Genomic DNA, 23,557 nt, shown 5'->3' with positions numbered 1-23,557 from the left:
ACGGTGGTGCTGCGAGCCCCGGGAGGGAGGAGTGCGCACGTCTGCCGTCCTGTGGGGTCTGTGCTCACGGTGTGGGGTGGCTGTGCCCACCGCCACCCCCCGGCTGCCCTGAGTGTATTGCAGAGCCTCCCACACGGCTCTGCCCCCAGCGCTCAGGGAGGCAGAGAAGGCTGATGAGCCTCCTGTCTGGGTCACCGAGCCACACGCCTTAGGAGCAGACCCACGCTGCACGGGGCAGACCCCTGAAACCCGCCCGCTCACCGCCCGCAGAGCCCGTTCCTCCACGGCACCCAGGCCCGACCAGGAGGTCCCTCAGCGAGGAAGGAGGCCACGTCCCCCGGCTGCGAGGGGGCCGCTGCGGGGACTGGGGCCTTGTGGGCGTGTCTTGTCGCCTCCCCCCCAGAGCCCGGTCCCTAGGTTCATCTCCCCATTAGTGACTTTTCCTGACTGTGTGTGTCACGTTAGGAAAGATGTGTTTTGCTCTGCCGGGGCTGGAGGAGGAGCAGAGAGTTGTTCGCCTCTGCTTGCTGCCGTGTCTTACAAGCTCAGCACGAGGACGTTGGGGTTTCCCCCGTTTCTTTCTGCCACTCCCACCGCCAGCCCCGTCTCTTCCTCTGGTGACGGAGGTTGCCCTTCATCCCTGCCAGCCCCCCAAAGGGTGTCTTTGTTCTCCGTCTGCTCCGCACTCGATCCACGAGGAGTCACCACCCAACAAGTAGGACAGGACTGATGTTCTCGGGCGCTGCACCCAGGAGGACGTTGTCCGTGGCAGACGTGTGAAGGCTCCCTCTGACCCCCTCTGACCCCGGTGGGCCCTGTGCGGCCGCGGCCTGCTTGGCCTGCTTTCGTCTCCAGGCCCAGCCTCAGACGCAGTCACGCCTGTGCGCAGTCACGCCTGTGCGCCGGGCAGACCTGTGCGCCGGGCAGACGCTGCTCCGTGAGGAGGAGCTTTGTGGGCGGAGGAAGGGTGTGACCAGGGTGGTGCCATCTCCCTAGTGTGTCACCTGAGCTGACCTCCAGCCAGAAGTAAGTTTGCCCTTCACCAGATGTCTTTTATTTGCACCCTTCTCTCCACGTGCTCTGTCTGAGGACAGGTGCCCCTGTGCGAGGTGGTGACCCCACAGGGAGGACTGAGATGGGCGGAGACAGGCAGGCCTCCTGTCCCCGAGTGGCAGTGCTCGGGAGGGTCACTGTGGGGTCATCCTTTCCCTCTTCAAACAGTGTTTAAATTTGAGAAATAAAATTGGTGAGACCGAGAAGACCCGCTGGGAATTTTCCCCGGAGCATCATTGGCTCCGTGTGTATTGGTATCTGTCTTCCAGATACCAGAAACAAGAATTTTTTTAAAATCAACGTCCTATTTGTGGCCTTAATGCTATTCTAGAAGGGTCATGTGTACCATTTTGTAGGGGAGAGGATCAATAATGCAGTGTTCTGTTTCTGTTTTTGTTCTGTGCGCGTGCGTGTGCATGCCTGCGTGTGCACGTGCGTGTGTGTGCGTGTGCGTGCGTGTGCAGTTCAGCCAGCCTCCTCAGCTAACGCCCTGTGGAAGACAAACTCTGTAAGTGTGGACAGTGTAAGCCGGCAGCGATCTTCGTCAGATCCGCCAGCTGTCCATCCACCGCTGCCCCCTCTCCGCGTGACATCTACCAGTACGTTTTTTTTCCTTTTTCCTTTCTCGCTGTTGGGCTTTGTGCAGCTGGATGGCTGGGGGGTCTCTCGGCAGCCGCCCGGCGCTGCCTGGGGGCCTGTGGCTCTGCTGTGGCCCCACCCTGCGGCCGCTGCCCCCCAGCGGCAGACTCCAGTCTGTCTCACACCCCACGGGGGCCCTTCACTCTCCTGCTCTGTCTCCCGAGCACTTCAGCAGCATTTCTGTCTCTCACGCATTGGCCCCGGGGCTGCCTTTGGCCACTGGGTGGTTCTCGATGCTGGGGTGCGTTCCTGTGGATGATAATCTGGTCTGTGCTCTGCTCTTCAGTGTCACTTGTCCGTGAGAGTCTCAGCACCCGGGGGAGGGGAGGGGCTTTTTTCCAGCTGCGAGGTTGGGGGCGGGGGTCGACTGGACTGCGGGGGGCGAGGCCTGGACGCTGTAGGAGGGAGGGGCCCTGGCATCGCGGGGTCAGGGGGTGCTTTGAGGGCGCTGAGGGTGTTCCCTGGTTCCCCCGGTTTCCTTACCCGGAGTTAAGGGGGCAGAAGCCCAGCCCTGGCTGCGGTCGGTGTCGTACGTGCGCTGGAGGCGGAGCGGGCACGGGGTCTTCGGGACGCCGGGGCGGGGGGCACCCAGCGGGTCTCAGAAGCCCACTTTCACACTCGCAGTCTGGCGTCCCCGGGGCTGTAGATCTGCATGCTAGAGTCTGCCGTTTGACTTTCCCTTTAAAGCACAAAAAGGAGAGAAGAATGACAAAAGAAAAGAAGGATTAAACCGATCCCTCCCTGGTCAGCTGGCTCCCCGCGGCCGCTGTCCTGGGAGAGAGGAGCTGCCAGGTCCTTGGGTACCAGCGTCCAGGCCCGGGCCGGGTCGCCGCGACCGCTGGACGTTGAGGGGAGGGAGGGCTGCTGTTGGCCGGGGAAACGGGGAGGAGGCGTGGGCTCGAGGCCCGGCCCCCAGCCTCGGCGGCCCGTGCGCTTGGGGGAGCAGCGGTGGCTCCCCGCCTGGAACACGCAGAGAACGGTAGAGCCCGTCCCGCTGCGCTTCGCGGTCCGGGAGCCTCTCCAGCCGCTTCTTCGCAGCCTCTCCTCAGACTGACCGGCCAGCGGCATGGGTGGGGCCCCGGGGCGGGGCGGGGCGGGGCGGGGCCAGACCCTGGCCGGGCCTCCCGCTGCCTTCTTGGTCCCGTGGAGGGAGGACACCCGCAGGGGCTCTAGCTGAGAAAGCACTCCCAGGCCCATAGAGGGATTTTAGTCCCACTCGAGGCTCGGCTCGGAAGGACTCCCCGCCAGCACTGTTTGCTGAGAATCGTCGATGCAAGTAGGTTTTTTCCTTCCGAGGTAGGGGACGGAAAAAAGGAAGCCCTGACCGCGAGAGCCTCGGGTGAGAAGGCCGGGAGGGGGCCGCCTGAAGTGTGACCCTCTGCGTTTCTGTCCTTTGCTCTCTCCACAGACCCCCTGGCTCCCGCGCCGCCCCCTCCGGTAGCGAAAACGCCCAGCGTGCTGGAGGCCTTGGGCCAGCAGAGCAAAAAGCCGGCGCAGCCCGGGCTCCTGCCCGGCAAAGCCCCGCCGCAGCTGCCCAGCCGCCTGCCCCAGAAGAGGCCTGCTCCCGGGTAACTGCGGCTCCTCCGCATCCCCCTCGGACAGGCCAGCTCGGCCATCCTTGCTTCCCGGGGGCACCGGCCCCTTAACTTCACCTGCTGAGATTTCTCTGAGCCTTTGAAATCTTCCGTGTTTCTACTGCTGTGACCCCTAAGGTCAAGTGTTACATAACTAAGTGGTTATGCTTCAGGTGTCTAAAAAATAATCAAGAACGTTTAAACTGCAAAAATTTCATGCCGATGTACATCTTATATCCACATGATGAATTTAGATTTCTGTTCAGTACAGACACCAGGATTTGGGGAGTTAAAGTCCTCAAGACACGAGGTCTCTAGGTCTTATTTGTTGGTCACTCACAGGGTTATCTCGACTACATGGACCCTCTGTAGTGCGGGGCATGTGTTTCCTACAAACGGGGACATTCTCCTACTACATAAACACAATACAACCAGCAAAGTCAGGAAATTAACATGGGTGCTACCTTCCAAAACTCAGACTCCAAGTTTTGCCGTGGGTCTAAATACTGTCCTTTACTACAGAGGGATCCAGTTCATGGCTCTCAGTCTGGATCTTTATGGTGGAAAAATGGTTCCTTTTTAGCGGAAATGATATTTAGAAGCCACGATCTGGGTGCTTAGTGTCTTCATTGCTGTTGGAGTGTCACTGCACCCAGGCAGGCCCTCTGAGTGGTCAGAACTAGGGACACACACACACACGCGTGTGTGTGTCTGTGTGTATGGAGAGCCGTTTGTCCCTTGTTTGTCCCCATCCGCCTCTTCTGCCCTCCATCCCCTCCCATCACATGTCAAGCCCCAGTTGTGTGCCTGGCTCTGTGCAGAGAACTGGAATAGGGTTCCTCTCTCGGCTCATCACAGACATTCTTGTCACTCGTCCTTACTTTGAGAGTTGACAGAACTGGTGTCACACCTTTTGCAGGTGGAAATGCCAACTCACAGAAACGTGTTTATCCAGGCCCACCCGGCAAGCCTGAGTTCACAGACCGCTGTCTGCCAGCCCTGGGAGCCGGCTCTCTTACCTGCGTGTCCCTTCCTGTGGTGCTGGGACGTGCCGGGCCTGGGGTTCATGGGGCAGGGGATGCTGAGCCGTGCCAGTCACGGCGGTTAATAGGCAGCAGGGGTCACAGAGTACAGAGGCATGGGTAACGCGGGCCAGTGGTGCTTGGACAGGTCCTAGCAGAGCCACCAGGGCCCTGGGGTTGATACTGCCCCGCCTGACATAGGAAGAGAGCCAGGCAGCGCGGGGAGGGGATGGAGCAGCTCACGGCCAGAGGTGGTTGGTGGTGCCCAGTTTCCAGCCCAGACCCGGGGCATCGGCAACGGGCTCAACGTGGGACAGGAGAGCTTCAGGAGGAGCCTGGTTTGGGAATCGGGAACCTTCGATCTAGCACTGCCCTCTGGACCTCTCGTTCTTCCTTTTTCCAAAAAAAAAAAAAAAAAAAGAGGTAGTTGGATGGCAGTTGATAAAATCAGCTCAACCATTTTCCACTTGAACAGAGGTCCTTTAGAAAAGGGAGTGAGGCGAGCGGTAACGTGCCGCGCAGGCCTCGGGCACCAGTGAATCTATTTTCCCCTTCTTTGTAGGCCTGACAAGTCAAGCCCGCTGATCAACAAAGGCCAGCCAAGAGGACCTGGTAATTATTCCGTGTGAAACTGGGTTACTTTCTGCTGGGTCTGGGGGGCAAAGTGGAGGGTGTTTCCAGCTGTGGTGAGCCCCCGGGTCAGGCCCGCTGTCCTGGCCTGGCAGCCACCCTGCCCTCGCAGAACCTCTGGCACCCCTGCTCCTGGGCTGCTCTGTCCCATGCCCTGCATTCCCGTCCCCCTCTGCCGATGGGGACGGGGGTGTCGGGGAGCCCTGGCGGGGTCTGGGAGTCAGTGGAGGTGGTGATGGCGTCTGCCTCACTCTGTGACACCTTCAGGCTGGCACGCTCTAGAGGGGTTGCGTGGAAGTCACAAGGTTCTTTGGCCTTTAGGGGACTTTCCCTCAACAGTTAGGAAGTCTCAGGCAAGTTGTCTTGTGGCTGCGACAGACGGCGTTTACGTCGTTTCTATCTCGTGGTGTTGACTGAGGGGGCATATTGTGAAGTCCGTTCATTTTGGCCCTAAAGCAGTGGGTCCGTCTGGGACAGAAGCTCTGGGTCCTCTGTCCAACGCCATGGTCCTGCAGCCCCCGGCGCCCGTGCCCAGGAAGTCACAGGCGGTAAGCGGACGAGCCCCTTCCTTTCTGCCTCTGTGCCCTGGCCAGGAGCGGGGGTGGGTTATCGTCCAAGGGCTCCGAGGAAACTCTCCCTCTTCCCCTGGTTGGGGTGGGGGAGGCTTCTTCCTGGGTACCTGGTCCTTCGGATGGGAGCAGGATGCAAGCCAGAGCCCATGGCCAGTGGGCTGGGCCCTTCGCGGCTCCAGGACAGGCCCCCACGTGCCCACCCGGCACCAGGCCGCCTCGCTCCCTGCTCTCTTCCCTCGGCTGGCCTCCTCCCGGAAGCCCCCCTGCCCCGAGCCCCACTGAGCCGCCCATCTTGACACCCACGGGCTCCCCGGCCTGCGGGCGGCCCTCGGGACCCGTTGGAAGCAGAGTGGCCCGGTTCTCTGGCCTGGAGCAGACGCTTCCCCGCACACTAAGCTGTGAGCCCTCTTCTCCTTGACGCAGACCAAGCTGAAGCCCAAGCGGGTCAAAGCCCTGTACAACTGCGTGGCCGACAACCCCGACGAGCTGACGTTCTCCGAGGGGGACGTGATCATCGTGGACGGGGAGGAGGACCAGGAGTGGTGGGTGAGTCGGGGCCTGGGAGGTGTGTTCCCGGGTGAGGCCCGCCGTGAGCTGCCCTTTCCGTGGACCCGCTTCTGAGCGGGGTCCCCCCTCGTCAGGGTGGACAGGCCCCGTGGGCTGCAGTTTGCAGAGCGCACCTGAGGGTTTGAGACGAGGCCTCGGCTTTCTCGGTGGCGCCTCCTGCCCCGCGTCGCAGGTTTGGCGGAGTGGGGCGCAGAGGGAGAGCTGACCCGGAGGGCAGAGACGCTGGGTGTCGGGCTGGTCCTGAAACCAGCCGTGGCATCCGGGTGGGAGCTGGAACGGGATGAACGTGACACTTCCCCTGATGACCCTGAGTGTCCAGCCCCAGCCAAGGTCAGGCTGGGTGACGCTGGGCAAGGTGGTTATGTTGCTAAGCCGCAGCCACCTCGCCTGAGAAGGGGCGGTGACACAGCACTGTGGCAGCGACGGCACGGCAGCCCCCAGGGAGAAGTGGCTGTCATGAACCGGGCAGTTGCGTAAACAGCTCCCGCGCGCCTGGCAGCGTCTGCCGCCTGGGGGCCGCTAACGGCCCAGCTCCGGGGCTCGAGCTCAGATACCAGATGGGTCACAGGTGCCGTCAGGACGCAGCCAGGACTCACGGAGACAGCTCTGCTCTGCCGAGGGCGAAGGGTGTTGCTCCCAGTCCCTGGCCAGGCGCCCTCCTGGGTGAGCTGTGTGTTCTCTCTCCAGGGCCTCTGTGAACCAACTCAGGGCCTGGCACCGCCGCTGGCATGGCTGATTCAGGGGTCTTCTTGTGGCCTCTCCCCTTGAGGGGCTCACGTGCCTGTGGGTCCAGAGCCCCTCCTCCGTCAGCCTTGCCCCACGTGGCGCAGTCGATGCCGCGGGCGGCAGGGGGACAGCGGCTCCTGGTGCTCCTCGGCGCCCGTCCAGGGCTCTGCCCGCCCGGCCCTGAGACCTGAGGCAGGTCTGGCCTTCACACTTGGGTACGCCCACCACAAGGATGGGGCTCCAGCCTGACACCAGGCTTAGGCATCTGGAAAACACCTGTTCATTTCAAAAACTGTGGCAAAATCAGGAAGCTATAAAGAAAGTAAATGCTGTCTATAACCTCAGGGTGTTCCCCCCCCACACACACACACACAAATAATAATTTAAATTTTGGTGATTTTGTTTTAGATGTTTATTTAACTACTTAACTTACATCGTTGAGATCAGACTTGAGGTATAATTTATATAATTTTCCCAGAGCAAAAGTAAATGGATTTACGGAAGTCTTAAATGCTTTGACGACATTTAAATAGGGCCAACTCACATTTGCCGCTTTCTGTGACTTGGCAGCACACAGACTTCTGACATTCAGTTTCTTCATCCGTTTAGAACACACACACACACACACACACACACACACACACACACACACACACACACACACACACACACACACACACACATATACACACACACATTCACACACGCAAAGAGGGGTCGGGGTGGCGGTCTGATCCTGCACTGCCTGCCCCTAGAGACCACCAGGACCGCGGGGGGGCGTGTGTGCAGACACTGACTCCCCGCCGATAGGAGTCCCTGCGGGTAGCAGGCCGGCACTATTTGAGACGGGAGCGAAAGGAAAAGACGGTTTAGATGTTGTACCCAAGTAATTCTTGCCCAGAAGAGATTCTTCCAAACACATCTTTATTTTTTTTTCCTCCAAATGCCATAACGCCCTTCAAAGTTTCCAACGTTTGGAATTTCTGTAACAACATAACCTTTTATTCATTTCAGATCGGCCACATCGATGGAGATCCCAGTCGCAAAGGAGCATTTCCCGTGTCATTTGTGCACTTTATTGCTGACTGAATTGCTACTGAACAAAAACACTTTTTAAAGTTATGTCTTGTCTCATTATTGGTACCAAAACTCTTGCCAGATAGCCTGTTTCATGAATTGTATTGTACGGTCGCCCACCTGCTCTAAGGCCACTGTTCTGCTTTAAAAACTCAAAGGCAATTTATATACATCAGTGAATTGTTTTTATAATTCGTGTTTTTCATGAAACATTCCTATACTTTTATTAGGAAAAACTGAATTTCCAAAAGGTGAACTGAAAAGTTATTTTAACTAAATAATGAAGACTCTGAATCTACAGCATTAGTTGAACCTAAAAATGTTTTGAGTGTGGGAAAGAAATTCGTCCTGTTTTTCTTGGCCCACTTCTGAGGTTGGCGACCTGTAGCACAATTATTCTTTTTAGGAAGCCAGGAAATTGTTGCTTTCAAAGTCCATAGCCAGCCTGCACTTTCTACATACAATGCTTCAGTTCACCTTTAAAGACGTTTTTTTCTTTAAAGATAAAGATTTCCTTTGAAATCCACCCAATGTTTATTGGAAATGTATTCATAAGCGTTGTACTTTCCAGCCCTGGTGTGTGAGGTTGCAACTATCAGTGTATCCTGCATGTGTGTGTAACCTGTTGTGAACAAGCCTGCTTGACCCGACTACAGATGGTTTATTATGGCATATGTCACAGCAGTTAATTCAGTTCCAGACTATATTAACTGCATTTCCTGAATCTGGTTAAAAACTAAGGATGATGGACTGCAAAACAGTTCTTTAAACTAGTTTCTATGCTTTGGGTGTTTGGGATTTGCCTTCCTGAGCCTCCCTGGTCACACAGCTAGAGCACCGCGGTGCAGACCAACCACCCCCCGTATTACCACAGACTTGCTGTTTCCTAGCGAGTGTACCACCGCCTTCCCTTTCTAGCCCGAGAGAATGTTCACTCAGTTTAGTGTCTTGTATTTATATAATATACCAACAGGAATGGTAGTTACACTGTCTTGAAATTTAATCTGTCCATTTGTTTGTAATCAAGAGCTTATCAGAAATCTGTAGGTCCCAGGTAATAAAATAGTCTCAAACATCCCGGTTTTACTATGAAGTCCATCGTATCATTCTTAAGCTACTGGGGGTGGGGGGATTAGGTTGTATATGATAAAATCAAAATTCATTAGTTTAATGAACTTGACTGTCATACCTCTATTTAGTAATTGTGTAAGATTCATGGTAGGTATATTGGAAATTTTGGCACTCTGAGAATAAATAGGCATATGATGGATGACCACTTAGATTTTTACCAAAAGCGAAGGAGTAAATTTAAGAAGAGGCTTGGAAAGCAAGGAGACAATGCTGTTAGTGCATTTGTTATGATGGTACATTTGATTGAAGCAGCCTGTCTTTATTATGCAAGACTCTTGTAAGTATAGAGCTTTTTTTTTTTTAATTGCATTTTATTTTTCATTGTTATTATACAGGGAGACAGAATAAACTGGAATGTTTTATAATGTTGTATGGCAATTTGCCTTTCAAAGTTCTGGGAAAAAAATGTGTTAGATCTGTAATTAAAGTCTTTTTTAAAAGCACTACATCTGTTTTCACCAATTGTTAATTTGTTTTTGAACCCTTCATTTAGTTAATTCTCACCGATTTAAGAAAGTAAACAGATGTTTTGCACAGTGCACTTCATATGTATATTTTAATACAGTGCTCCCACATCTGTATCTTATGATCAGCCTTTTGACTACTTGGTGCCAGCTGTATAAGGAATTAAAGTTGATTTGCATCAACGTTTGAACACCGGTCCCAAACTAATATATCAGGTTCACTGGTACATAAATATCTAGGAAATATTTTTCCAGTCTACAATTTGGTGGTGCTATTGTGCAGTAATTAATACTACTCTTGCCAGAGGAGAAATTATATTAACTTCCCTACTAATATCCTTTCCTAGTTATTTGCTCTTTGCAAATTAAAAAAAAAAAAAGCAACTGAGAGAAAGGAAAACATTGTAGATATCTATTTATATTGAAAGTTTACATGTCATGAACTTAGCTGTGGGATTCTGGCATTTGGCTGCCGTTCTCCATCAGATCTGACTTCTAGGGATGACGACTCCGAAATCTGTCCACAGACGAATGGTTACTGTGTGATCTGTGAAGGGGGGGGGCGGGTACCACGGTCCACAGCGTGGACACTGCCTGAGATGTATGATATTCAGTTCATTCACTTGATTACTTTGGTCTAGTTGCAGCGCAACTGTACATAGTGTATAACCTAAATCAGTTCTTATTTTCATTGTCCTAATTAGAGCATGTTTAATAAGTTTACTCTTCTTGTTAGCTAGTCCTTTGACTGGAAAAAATAAAATACTTTTAAATGGACATGGTGTTTTTCATGTTTTTAATCTTTAGTAAAGCCCTGTATATAAAAACAGTCCTTTAAAAAATACACTAGCCTACTGAACATGAGATCCTCCCCCCCCACCCCGGTGCGCGGGCCTCTCACTGCTGTGGCCTCTCCCGTTGCAGAGCACAGGCTCCGGACGCGCAGGCGCAGCGGCCACGGCTCACGGGCCCAGCCGCTCCGCGGCACGTGGGATCCTCCCGGACCGGGGCACGAACCCGCGTCCCCTGCACCGGCAGGCGGACTCCCAACCACTGCGCCACCAGGGAAGCCCTGAACATGAGATTCTTTACAGTGTGTGACTTTTAACGTGAGCGGTAATCTTTGAAGGTTTTACTATTTCTAATTACCCTGAAGATGATTTACTGTGTTTTACCAGCATGTTATCCTGACAGGACACTCTACAGTTTTACTCTTTGTGACCGGAGTCGGCAGTGTCACCGTTTGAAACCACGTCCCGGCCAGCGCTGCAGGACAGATGGCCTTGGTCGTCCTCGGAAAGTTCTCCATGTTCATTCATCACCGAGGGCACTTCTGTGACACATAAAGGTTATTAAGCTTATTTGTGTTTAAAAGCGACAAATGACGTTGCTTTTTTAGTCCCAGTAGGTAGGTAACTTCATTAAGACTTAACTCACTGTTAAATAACACACTTTTTAATAGAAAAACAAACAACTGATATTTTATGTATTGCGTTTCTTCAGAAAATCTAGAGCAAAGGATCGCTCATATTTCCAAAATAGTTCAACAGCACCGCAGATTGAAAACAGAACTATTGAGAAAACAGCTGAACTTGCACGTGAGGTCTACTTCCCCTTGACTGCAGAATTCAGGGTTTCTCAGATGTCAATACAGAGTCAAATGCGGTGGATAAAACTTTGCAGATTGCTTGTGCTTGTTCCTACGTTAAGTGAGAAGATACAGTAAGAGTTCATAAATCTCTTCCCGAAGTAAATGTGACTCACCCTCCTAACGCCTCTCCTAAACCTACACATCACCAGTTTTGGAAAGCCCCGGACACGGCCTGCCTGGGTCACCACGTTCCTGTGCCCGTTCGGGAACTGCACGCAGTAACAGGACCCCGTGGACCCTGGCAGGGACCCTCACGAGTCAGAACAACAAGGTACGTCAAGGTGGGGCTCTGCCCTGGAGCACGTGCCGCTTTCCCTCGCCAGCTTTACGTCTGCTCCTGGCCTAACAGCTCACAGCCTGCAGGAGGTCTGGCCCGGCTGGCCTGGGGCCTGACTGATACACTCATTTCTCCTGTTCTGCCAGCTGTGTGCTAGGCGCATGGCAGAGAGCATCTCTTCCGCCTCTGAGAAGACTAAACAGTCTCTGGTTTGGCCACTTTGTTGGATGACTTCCTAGACTGGCAACCAAGGAGACGTTAAACCTCACCAGGCTGTGGCACTGGTAAACCCACAGGCTGTATTCCTCGTGGCTCGCGTCTGTGGTCTTCAGAGCCAGCAAGCTTTTTCCTGCCCCCAGACCGTCGTCATAGCACACCATCCGGATGATTAAATATAGAGCATGCCGATGCAAAACATCCTGCAGAAAGCAGGGAAAAGGAAGACCACGCTATTTTACATGTTTCTCTATCCTTATAACACATTTTCCTGTGCAGAATTTATCATGAGGTTTTAAACCGAGCACATCCATCCATGGATCGGGCAGAAAGTCGTTTTACAGGTTTTTCACCCAAAGGGACATTCGAGGATGCTCAGTTATGGGCCAATTTGCCTTTCGCATCATACCTTCCTACTTAAGTTCTAGGAAGATGGAGTGATTTGATCTAAGTTCACGATGCCACCTCTATGCCCAGCTTCCAAGCTGATGCCTGCTCTGAATTGGCATGGGGTCCTGAGCTGAAAATGCACGAGGGAGCAGCCGGAGCAGGGGAGGGCACTGGCTTGGGCTCTACACACACAGAAGCGAAAGCCCCTATTCACTGACCCAGGGGAATTGGTCACTTTTAAGACCAGGTGTCAGAAATGTTTACAAACCAACCACTCTGCAAACAGAAGCAGACCTCACTACAAGAGGGCCCTTCCCGGCCTCAACCCCCCAACACCTAAAACACATTTTCCCCCATAATTAAATTACTTACATACTGATCTGACGTGGATACTTTTATACCATACTTGGAAACTCCCATAATAAATTCTTCCTCCAGAGGAACAAAAGGCAACTTTCCATCTTGCTTTAAAGTAAAAATAAATTACATAACAGACATTTTAAAAAATTATGTTTCATTCCTAATTCTGATTAGTCAGTTTTAGCATCTGGCCATCACAAACCCAAACCCTTTGAAGAATGTGGGGCATACACAGCCCAGCGGGAATTTCTCTCCAAAGAGGCAGAAGAAATATCCCCCCACCTGTTTAACAGTCCACAAATTTGACCAAAACTCAGATCCATGCATCCCATGCTTACCATTAACCCCAGTTACAAAGTGATACTCCTCACAGATCCCAGCGAGGCTTAAATAAATATTTACATTAGAAACATCAGAAAAATTAAGGCCCTTTACTCAACGTTTATACTCATGTCAGCACATTAAATGATAGGTAACAGGCCGCAAGAGCCATTTTTCTCAGCCGCTTTACATCTGACCCGGGGGTCGGATATGTCTGGTATTCCCAGCGCCCCAGGGCTTTGCACAAGTAAACGCTGCTTGAAGAATGGTTACTCGGCTCTCAAAAGTATCAACCACTATTCTGAGCTATTCAGAAACAAGTAAAACAGCAGATAATGCCTGATGGTTTCCCTAGCAGACGGTCCAGTTTTATCTGTTAAGTATGCCTAACTTGCCTTCTCTAAAATAAATACGATATTGCTGGCAATCAGCAGATATTCCATACGGTCAATGTTTCTGTGGAGCCATTTGCCTGCACTAAAGCGATTATGGTAAATGAGCCACGTCCACCTACCTTAATTCTTGGGTCCTCACATGCAAGAGTAAACTCTTGCCAATCATTTCTCACAGCAGGTTAAATCGATTCCAAGAATCAACAGACGGGATAATAGCAATGCTATCGTCACTAATGGAATTCTGATAAGCCCCATTTCTACAGTGATGTGAGAAAATGAGCAGTCCTTGTCAGAATGAAAACCCTAGTGTACTTTTGGGAGAAAACATTATTAGCCATCTTTCAGTAGAATACTTTGCTTAGGTTAGTTGCTGCTTGCATGTTGGAATGACTTTGTATCTCAAACTAAAGGCTGCGGGGATCATTGTGTTTGCCCAGACTACCAACAGTTGTCTGTTAAATGGCAGATTAGATCAGCTGATTTCCCCTGAGACACCGGAGACGTCCTTCACTTTCATGAGGACAGGAAACAGCATATTTAAGGATGCCGTCGCCATGAGTTAAGAGACTATATACTCTTAATAGTAACCAGCACTCCATAAATTGATAAGGGGGTCTTTCCACTGCAGTACTATCCCTTTGCTAATGAACACAGACAAGCAATTCCATCTTCTAGAAACTTGGGAAGCAAGTTACTAACTGTGGACAGTATTAAGTCAGTCTTCTGGCTCATCCACTCCCATCACTGGGAGGCTACGGACCTTACAATACTTCAGGCACAAACCTCACACCTTGATTTGTCTTAATTTTCACACTAAGTTTTCCTTCGTGGTGATTTATTTTTTTGTCTTCTTGACCAGGATATATTTTTTGAAACTAACCTCAGTTCTTGTTGGAAACAGGGGATGAATAAGTAGATACGGTAGGTCAACACCACTATGAATTAGATTATTCAAAGAGCTGAACCTAGTTCAACGGAGATACGGTAAGACTGGCCAGGCTGTTTTGGAGATAAGCTTGTGGTGTGTACCCAGCCACCGTACTCGGCTCCCCACTGAAACAAGGGGACTCTTTCAGTCAGCCCCAGAAAAAGTGAAAAGCACTGTCTGAAGGAAGGGACTGTGTCCCTGTGTTCCTCTTCGACTCGGTATCCAAGGTGCCCTGTACCCCCTCTGACCCCAGCACTCAGGAACAACGTAACAGTGATAAAAGCGTGGCTTCAGGAGAAGCAGTGAGGAGACCTGGAGGAGTGTTGTCTTTCTCCAAAGCCATGAGCTCACTCTGGAATCTGAGAAAATCGAACTTTTTCTTTTTTTTTTTTTTTTTTTACCTGGGCGACATCTATATAATTTATCAGGTCTAGTGGCCCTTCGAGACTTTTTCCCTCGGAGAGTTTCAGTTTCTCAATGGCACCAACATATTTTATTCGAAATTCTGCACAGGTATCTGAATTACTGTTGCTTTGTCCTAAAGGTGAAAAGAAAAATTGTAAGAGTAAGACTTCAAAAGAAATAGCTGCACTACAGGGTATCCTCAGCCTCTCCCCAGCCAGGAAACAGACGGTGTCATCAGAAGTCAACCTTTAATAAAAATTAAAAAATTTTAAATGCAAACTTTTCGATGTCATGGGAAAGAACTAAACATTTCACTAACCTTTTCCTCAGTGACTCACAATGTACTAAGTACACAAAAATCTCAAAAGGAATAAATTATTACTATGCTTCATTTCTCCTTTAAAAAGAAGAAAACTAAATTGTCGACTTGACAATGATTGAGTACCTTTGCAATGCATATGACATTTAATTATTTTTTTGGTTTCTTCTCCTTTTTACCTTTCACTTCTAGCTTTCTTTCCTGATTCAGGAAACCTGATCTACCTCTCCCATTCCGTCAGAAAAGACCAGAAATTTTTTTTTCAATGTAGATGGAATAACGCCAGACAGGAAGTCCCTTACAAAACACACGGTAATAGGTGAAGAACTGTGTGTGCCATAAAATCCAGCCAGTACAAAAGTACCACAAAGGATTTTACAACGTCTGCAATAGTAAAGGAATACTCCGTGGTCACTTTTAGCTTATGTTTATGTAATAAAAAGATGCCCACGTTTTTAATGTTTTAAAGCATCTGGAAGTAAAGACCATAGACCTTATGCTACTATATTCCCTTTTACATCTTCTCTCCCACTCCTACCACCTTTTACGGATCGAGTCGCCTGCGATTGCGAAAGGAAAAGTGGAAGGATTTTATACAAGAAAATGAATGTAGTAGGTTTCCAATTAGACACCAGCTAGCAGGTGGGTCAAAAACCACCTTTCGATTTCTGAAGAGCTGCTCCTTTGGGAAGGCCACATAAATGTTTTCAAGGGCCTGTGACAGATGCTCCCCTCATTACCACATGCTCCTGATGTTAACGAGCTGTAAGCAGCTCTTTAATCTTTTTAATCAGCAGGATGTTGTCTCACCCCCCACAAAGAATGTCATTCCAAAATAATTCACAATCGGCCAGCCCATTTCTTACACAGCTATTCTGACACTTCTAAACTGTCACCACGAAGTTTTGCACAAGTTTTTGCTCCACGACCATTAAGAGCAGTTTGCTCCAAGGCAGCAGCTTCCACCGCTCGCCCCACCCCAACCCGCGTTCCACCAGATCTTGCACCATCCCTGGCAGAGCAGAGGAGGAAAACCCCAAATGCTCAAGGACTCCTTGTGCCACTCTGGCAAAACTCCACAAGCATCAGTTAGAAGCCTTCGCCAAAACGATCCCCCCTCCGTACCTGAGCTCTTGGTGGAATCAGTATCGAGGCTCGCCACAGTGCTGGATCGAGAAAGCCCCCCAAGGCTGGAGTCTACAGACTGAGAAATAACAAACCAACAGAAGAGTTGTGAACGTGATTAGAAGCACTATCTTCTCTCAAGTTCTCTACCAAACGTTCAAATGACTTATTTATTATAGTTAAATTAGCACATAAAAAATCAGGTCAATTATTGAGGTAGGTGGACGGTGACAGATTTTTCTAAAGACAAACTCCTTAGCAAACTTCCAAAAGAAAAGACAGCCCCAGCTGCTCTCCCCATCACACGACACTGGGTAAACGTGAGGCCAACACTCCCAGTTTAAATCAGAGCCACTACCTGTGTCTCCTTATAAGATACGTGTTACTTATGTCATATGCGAAAAACCTACACCTCGCTTCTGTAATATTTCCAAAGAACCCTGTGCAGAAAGCGGGCAGGGGGTTAATGTTATCCTGTTTAGTAAAGGAGCGGAGAGACACAGAGAGGTGAAGTGATTTACCCAAGGTTACATCTAGTAAATACCCCAGATCTCTAATCTACATCTCCTAATTCTCACCCCAGCACCTGCAATGACTCCAACTACCACCTGGCCTACAAGAGGCAAACACAGGCCGACCGGCGGGCCAGGGCATAACTCTGCAACGTGAATACTACAAAGGAAAACCAACAAATCCCTTAAGCAAAATTCACAGAATCATACATGTTAATTTAGTTTGTTCTACAGCCCCATACTCTCGATGTGCTTCACTTTTCAGAAATAACAGTAAAAGCTTTTGATTAAACAAATCACTTATTGGGGATTCTCTGGCGGTCCAGTGGTTTGAACTTGGCACTTTCACTGACGGGGCCCAGATTCAATCCCTGGTCAGGGTACTAAGATCCCGCAAGCCGCACAGCTCGGCCAAAAAAGACCAAAAAAAAAAAAAAAAAAAAAAAAAAAAAAAAAAAAAAAAAAAAAAAAAATCACTTTTTTACACTTCAAATCAAAATTAAATTTTAAAAGTACACTCAAATTTTTAGATGTTTAAGAAGTGAATCAAGGCGAATGCAAAAAATGTATCAAGCCTTATTTCTCCCCTTTCTTAATAATGGCACTTCTTGGAATATAAAATAAGAGGAGAGCTGTACGCACACAGAAGTTCAACATCCGTCTGTGTGGTACTGCCAACCTGGAAACACGTGTCAGGGCGAGGGAAGGGGAGCTGGAGCTAAGATGCCGTCACCAGGTCAGGCCGGCTTCCGGCAAGTGTGTCGCAGAGTGAGGTTCTGTGCTTCAAATACCCCTCCGCACAGGGGAGCCTAACAGCCCTCAGAACAGAAGCACAGGAAGGCAGGAACGGGCCTGTTTTTCTGAGGTGCCGGGGTACAACAGCAGAAGCGTCCATCCTCCTAGAGCACGAATCTGAGGCACCGCGCCCGCCTAGGAACCGCACGGGGCGGGGCTCTCGCCGTCACGCGGGGCTAAGACCGCCCTCCGGGCGCGCGGCCCTCCGGCACCTCTCGGGCCCCGCCTGCCCGGGCCAGCAGCTCCTTCGGGAATCAGAAACCGCGCTCCGGTCCCACTCTGCGAGCCGCAGGTCAGCGCGTCGCCCTTTATCCACTTGCTGATCCAGAGAACAGGAAACCGGGCCTGACGCCCAGGCCGAGGCGCTCACACTTAGCTAACGGCGCGGCGGGGCGGGTCTCCACTGGCTTCCGGAGTTCCGAAACCTGACAGGGAAACGGCTAATTTTCCCATTTAAGACCGCACAGGACTCCGAAAGTGTCAGATTTTGGTGCCTTTGGCTACGTGCTGGCAGCTCAGTGCAACGCCGCTCCCCTTGTCTGCTGGAAACTCCCGAAGGCGGGGGCGCGTGTGTCCGTCCCTGAGCGTGGCCGTCGTCGCCCAGGGCGCCGCCCTCAGGCTGGTGAGAGGCGCCCCGGAGGCGGGCACCCGGGCGTGTGGGCCGAGGGCTCCTCTCCTGCCTCACCCAGTCCTGGCGCTGCGCACCGAGAGCTCACAAGGGTGGAGAATGACTTTAAAAGGCTCTCTAGTCCTAGTCCGGTGGACCCAGTGGACCAGGACTTGGGACTCGAAGGGTCCCACACACTCAAATCAGGGCATTCGCCTCACTATCCAACTAACTCACCGTGACAAAACAGAATTATAATTTGCACACACACCTCAAACCCTAGAATTCAAGACATCCAGCTCCCTGATTGCCTGCAATTCCTGTCATACAAACAATTTAAAAATCAGCGTTTCAATGAGACCATTCGTAAGTCCTGACCCCTCCAGGTTAGCGGAGTTAAGAGCTCCGGAAAATCTACCAAAACAAAATAAAATTAAATCAAACGCACAATGTGTCTCGAGTGCAAAAAAAGGAATGTGAAAAACCTCTAGTCTGAAGAACATCAGTAGGTCTGCTGTGGTTAGTACGCTTCACGCAGCGTCGGTGCCAAGAAACAAAATTCTCACCCCTCAATGACTGTGGCCTCCACGCCATCACCCCTACCTTGCTCTTAGTACTGATTTCACTACTCTGGGAGCTGCTACTGCTGTGTCGCTTTTTCCCTTTCCGAAACATCTTCCACCATAGCTCGATCCAGAGGCACGGCCCCTGGAAGAACAAGCATTGGTTAGATACATTGAGAAAAGCAACTTTAGATCCCTTTACACATAATAGGAATAAAAATAAATAAAAACCATCAATTCCTCCCAGTTCCACGGCATATTCCTTTTACTTAAAACATAAATATTGGGGCTTCCCTGGTGGCGCAGTGGTTGAGAGTCCGCCTGCCGATGCAGGGGACGCAGGTTCGTGCCCCGGTCCGGGAGGATCCCACGTGCCGTGGAGCGGCTGGGCCCATGAGCCGTGGCCGCTGAGCCTGTGCATCCGGAGCCTGTGCTCCGCAACGGGAGAGGCCACAGCACTGAGAGGCCCGCGTACCGCAAAAAAATAAATAAATATTTTCCATTGACCACAAAATGTGGGTATTATTCTTTTTCATTCTTATTCTCTTTTTGAATCACAAAATTCTAACCCAATAAATCAAAAAGGTAGGAAACTTCTTGTCATCTCTGGAGGTGTGAAAAGCCCTGTTCAGAAGTAACATCTAGTTCTCAATATATTCAAGTGCCTTCCTTCTCTTTAATCAAGTCAAGACGTTAGTAAAATATGTGACATATTAGTTTATCTACCAAGTCACTGTCTCCGGTTCCTGTTCTGTAAATGGCAGGGCTAAGATCTGAAGGCACTGATACATCTCGGAAATGTGCATTTTTCTTAAAGTCTCCAACTATCTTTAAGTAAAGGCTGACAAAAAAAGCATTGCCAGGTGCCACCTCTCATCTCGTTCCAGTAAGGCCAGGGAAGGAGGTGACCTTAAGTTTCCCAGAGTCAGGCTTATGTAACTCTTTTTTAAAATTTTCGATTTCTCCTTGCACATTTCATAGGAGCACATATATTACACTTGGAAAAGTACGAACTAGCCGGCATAATGTTTCATAGTTCAAGTACTTCCAAACACACCGTCTCACTTTGTCCTCACAGCAACCTGGTAACACAGATGTTCTCTGAGGGTCTCTGCTGGAGCTCTAGGCCCTCCATCAGGGGGCTTACAGAAGATAGGTTAGAACCTGCATTCTGTAGACGAGGGAACTGTGACCCGTCTCTCAGGAGGGTTTATGAATACAAGAACCTAACAAATGTTCCCTACAGGTTGGTTCTACAGAGGGGGCAGGGGAACCTACTCACTACAGAACTGAACCCTAGCTTATCGTCTTCAAACGCCCAACAGACAGCAGTCTGCACAGATAGCTTCCTTTCATTCCGACACGGTCAATTCTCATTAGAAAAACAGGGGGCCTGACCAAGGAAAAGAATGAGAAAGTCACGGGGTGGTCAATGAATGCCCCTCTCCAACACACAGTTTCTCCCATTGAATTGGGAGGCCACCCCCCCACCACCGCCAAGTCCACTCAGTAGCATCTGACCTTAGGCCACTGACCCAAAACTTGACTCCTGAGCCCAAGCTTTTTAATCAGCCCCATCAGCCAACTTATTTCTATATTTCTGCTTCATTTGTGGAGTAACGAGAACATGTGATTCACTCATTTGTTCCTGAGTAACCACTGAGCACCTACCAGGTGCTGGGGATACACCAGTGAGTAAGACAGAAAAAGCCCCTGACCTCACGGAGCTCATTTTTAGAGGGAGTAGACAGACCAACAGGAAAACCAAGTATAAAACACATTATTTGGAAACAATAATTGCTACGAGGGGAACTAAAGCAACTTAAGGAGATAGTGATCAAAGGAAGGGGGGACGATTTTAGACAGAAAAAGATGTTCTGAGGAAGGGGGAGTTCAGCCCTGAGAGAAGTGGGGGGGTAGCCGTGAACGTGGAGGAGAAGCACCGAGAGAGGAGGGTACAGCAAGCGCCAAGGTCCTGAGGGATGTCCCCTGACGCACAGACCGTGAGAGGCCAACAGACTAAGAATAGGAGGAGGAGGGAGAGTGACAGGAGGGAAAGATCCACAGGAGACCTTGCAGGACACAACGAAAGCTGGGGTTTTGTTTTGGATTTCACAGGAAGACTCAGAGGGTTTTAAAAAAGAAGTCAGGTGATATGAACAGATTTCTGTTTTAGAAAGATGACTGGCCGCTGGGTAGGGAACTAGTTGCACAGGATAAGAGTAAAAAGAGGGGGCCTACTTAGAAGGCTTCCGTGGATAATTCGTTGCAAACGATAGCCCTGCCATCACAGGATACTTCTCAGTTAGAAAGAGAAGGCAAGAGGGCCTTATTCCAAGGTCTGCACAAAACAGGGTTAACCTGGCAGCATAAAACACCAAAATCTGATGGGTTAGAATGTCGGTGTACAGCATATTTAAGCACATTATATTTTAAGTATATATAAGTACTATTTATATATATATATAACAATTTTAAATATGATTTTTAAAAATTTGATATTGTTATGAAATCCTGAAGCATCTCTTCAAATCCCTGGAATACCAGAATGATTCGAAAATCACTACATAATAAGGCCTTTGCAACTCCTTAAGACTTTCTTTCCATCATCAATCTAGGAGCTGAAGGGGAAATGCATTTATGAAAACCTTTGATATCTGCCACTATTTTGATGCGTGTTCTTAATTAAGCAAATCATTCTTGTCTCTAAATTATTTGTGCATAAAAATGAGAGCGAAGATACTGTCACTTGGATGTTCCACAGACTCAGCAAAGGCCAGAAGGCCGAAAGCAGAACCCATCCTCTTCCCCTCCACAGCTGCTCCTCTCGCTCCCTTTCAGTAAACTCCTTTACTTCCGGTAGAAACCAGGAAATCGCCGACTCCTCTCGGTCCTGCAGCCCTCACATCCCGGCAAGTCCAAGACGCACCGATTATACCACCTGAAGCGTTCCCTCACCCACGCCTCTGAACAGGGCCTGCATCATCCTAGGCTATGGCTACACAGAAATACTTTTTCAGTATGTGATGAAAGCAATGGGCCCGTAACCCATAAAAATGCACAAAAATGCAATTTACGGAATTCACAAGCCATCAGGAGATATTTCAAGGGTGAGGGACCTTGTCCTGAGACAGGCTGGGACCTGGGACCCTTTGCTGCAGTGATTGCACGTGGACAAACGTCTTCTCGAGTAACAGATACAAAGAAACTATAAAGGAACTAAAAATAACTGCGTGCATGCACGTGCAGTTGGGGCAAATTCTGGACAACAAAACACAAAAAGACCCAAAAAACCCCAACTACCACTTCTGAAGAGCCAAAGCAGGGGCCTGCGCATGCCCCCTGCGCTCAACACCGCCAGGGGGTGGGCGAAACACCTCAGCCGCCCCTCCGCCCGACCCCTGGACACACCCCTACCCTCACTCTATGTAAGGGACGAGCTCGCCCCCCTCCGCGCGGCCCCTCTTTGGTGGGGGGGGGGGGGGTTAGCGAGCAAGGGAACCTGTTACTTGTTTTCGCTCCCCTCCTGCAGCGCAGGAGCCCCAGTCAAGCCCTGCCTGAATTTCTGGCCTGGCCTCTTATCCATTTCTACTGATTGGGAAGGCCAAGAACCCTGGTCGGTATCAGTCCCAGCTGGACTCCTAGCGGCTTCAAATCTGTCACCAAGCTCCAGCTGAAATGATTTCTTTAAAACTCAAGTCAGATGCCATTTAACCTGCTTACAATCTTTTGCTGGCTCCTCAAAGTTAGAGGCTGAAGTCAGGCTCTTTGCCAGGACACGCAAGGTCCTCCATGACCGGGCTCGTGTGGACCTCTAGTCTCATGGTCCACAACCAGTTTCACACTCAATAAATCTGTAAGGAATGCAAAATGGCTTGCGGTTCTCGGCATGCACTCTGCTCTGTTTCCACGCTTTGCTCCTGCCATTCCCTCTGCCTAGAATGCTCTTCCACCTTCTATTTATTTGGCTAACCGGTCGCCTTCCAAGACTCAATTCCGGCTTTTCTCTTCTAGAAAGCCTGCAGGTTGGGCTACGGGATGGGTCTTCCACAGCTTGAGTTTATACCCTGACCTTAGCATTAGTCGGCTACTGTCTACTTGTAACTATCTCACTCAGAACTGAGCTCATTGAAGACCAGGGCTAGGTCAGTTCTGTATATCCGATGCCTGCTACAGCGGGGCAGAGGCCATGCTTAGTGAACTGGAGAACCTTCTTGTGAGATAACATCCAGATGACAACTCCCACGTCCTGAGCACCTACCATCTGCCACCCAGTGCTAGGTGATATGTTTTATACACACACACACCCTTATGCCATCTGTGTATACCTCTGACCCTCTCCACTGACCAGCAAGGTTGCAGTATTACAGCCCCTTTCCAATGAGGCAGCCAAAGTGCGAAGTTGATGAAGCAGCTTGCCCAAGGCCACCAGGCTGGTAATGCATGGGGCCAAGTTTGGAACCTTGGTAGAGTTGGCTCCAAAGCTCTTTCCAGACCCCGCCCAGCTCCTGTCGGGAGCGCCTGCCACGTGCCGGTGCTCAGGATGACAGTAAACAAAACAGACGCAAACCCGGCCCCGCACTGCGGGGAAACAGCCACGACGCGTGGAGGAACCAACAGGATCCCGCACTAAAAGTGAACGCTCTCCACCGCCCCTCAAATCAGAGCCTGACGTGAGGAGCGTGGGGAGCAGCTCCGCGGATGCTCTCACTCCATCACCCTTCCGACCGGACCCAGACACACGCCACACGCCACACCCGTCGTCAGCGGAGCTGCAGTCCCACCCCGGACAGGAATCGGCACCGGGGCACTGCCTCCTCCCGCAGGCCCGGGCCCGCTCCTCGGCTCCAGCCGCCGGCCCCGCGCCGCCTCGGGGCCTGGGTCCCCCACCCAGGGAAGGCGGGTCCCGGTGGAGACCGCGGCCCCCGCGGCCCCACCCATCCGCCCCGCCGTGGGCATCCCCGCCGGCGCCGCCTTCGGGACCCGCGTTCCCCGCCAGGCTCAGCCCGAGCGCAGTGAGGGCCGGGCTCTCACCTCAACACCGACTGCGGTCGGAGGTCAGACACCCACAGCCTAGGCAGCCCGAGCCGCGGCAGCCACTCCGGATCAAAGACCAGCGCCCGTTTTTCCAACCCCGTGGCGCCGCCCGCCGGGCCCCGCCTCCGAAGCCTAGCGCAGGCGCATCCCTGACCCCGCCCCTGGTGCCCGGACCGACCCCTTGTTCTACGACCGGAAGTC

At 50.9% G+C, this 23,557-nt stretch overlaps 2 protein-coding genes across 6 annotated transcripts in view; one reads left to right on the top strand and one right to left on the bottom strand.

Annotated features, from left to right (window-relative positions):
- The window catches only part of ASAP2 (ArfGAP with SH3 domain, ankyrin repeat and PH domain 2), a 158,611-nt gene extending 148,379 nt beyond the window's left edge, over positions 1 to 10,232 (top strand). For 3 of the 5 annotated variants that reach the window (XM_059078369.2, XM_067008170.1, XM_067008172.1), the window contains 6 exons: positions 1,518 to 1,652; positions 3,101 to 3,260; positions 4,851 to 4,900; positions 5,375 to 5,466; positions 5,914 to 6,036; positions 7,798 to 10,232. In XM_059078369.2, the coding sequence (XP_058934352.1) occupies positions 1,518 to 1,652; positions 3,101 to 3,260; positions 4,851 to 4,900; positions 5,375 to 5,466; positions 5,914 to 6,036; positions 7,798 to 7,872 (635 nt within the window). In that variant the 3' untranslated portion in view covers positions 7,873 to 10,232. The remainder of the gene's footprint in view (positions 1 to 1,517; positions 1,653 to 3,100; positions 3,261 to 4,850; positions 4,901 to 5,374; positions 5,467 to 5,913; positions 6,037 to 7,797) is intronic. The other 2 variants (XM_059078370.2, XM_067008171.1) reach the window with 1 other exon arrangement.
- Positions 10,233 to 10,894: 662 nt separating this feature from the next.
- Positions 10,895 to 23,556, bottom strand: ITGB1BP1 (integrin subunit beta 1 binding protein 1). The gene is made up of 7 exons (XM_059078417.2): positions 23,354 to 23,556; positions 18,360 to 18,464; positions 15,843 to 15,921; positions 14,395 to 14,531; positions 12,362 to 12,454; positions 11,653 to 11,802; positions 10,895 to 11,155 (listed from the first exon to the last, which is right to left on the bottom strand). The coding sequence occupies exons 2-7, from the start codon at positions 18,429 to 18,431 to the stop codon at positions 11,084 to 11,086; spliced, it is 603 nt and encodes a 200-aa protein (XP_058934400.1). The 5' UTR covers positions 18,432 to 18,464; positions 23,354 to 23,556; the 3' UTR covers positions 10,895 to 11,083.
- Position 23,557: the final 1 nt, after the last annotated feature.

Source organism: Kogia breviceps, chromosome 11, assembly GCF_026419965.1.
Source record: "Kogia breviceps isolate mKogBre1 chromosome 11, mKogBre1 haplotype 1, whole genome shotgun sequence".
Classification (NCBI taxonomy): Eukaryota; Metazoa; Chordata; class Mammalia; order Artiodactyla; family Physeteridae; genus Kogia; species Kogia breviceps.
This window is presented reverse-complemented; position numbering and strand designations above follow the sequence as displayed.

Coding starts and splice junctions, on each gene's coding strand:
- ITGB1BP1 (XM_059078417.2), bottom strand. CDS start 18,431: ATGTTTCGGAAAGGGAAAAAGCGACACAGCAGTAGCAGCTCCCAGAGT. Junction 12,455..14,394: donor ATTATATAGATGTCGCCCAG/GTAAAAAAAAAA, acceptor TTTACTTTAAAG/CAAGATGGAAAGTTGCCTTT. Junction 11,803..12,361: donor TATCCACGTCAGATCAGTAT/GTAAGTAATTTA, acceptor TGCTTTCTGCAG/GATGTTTTGCATCGGCATGC.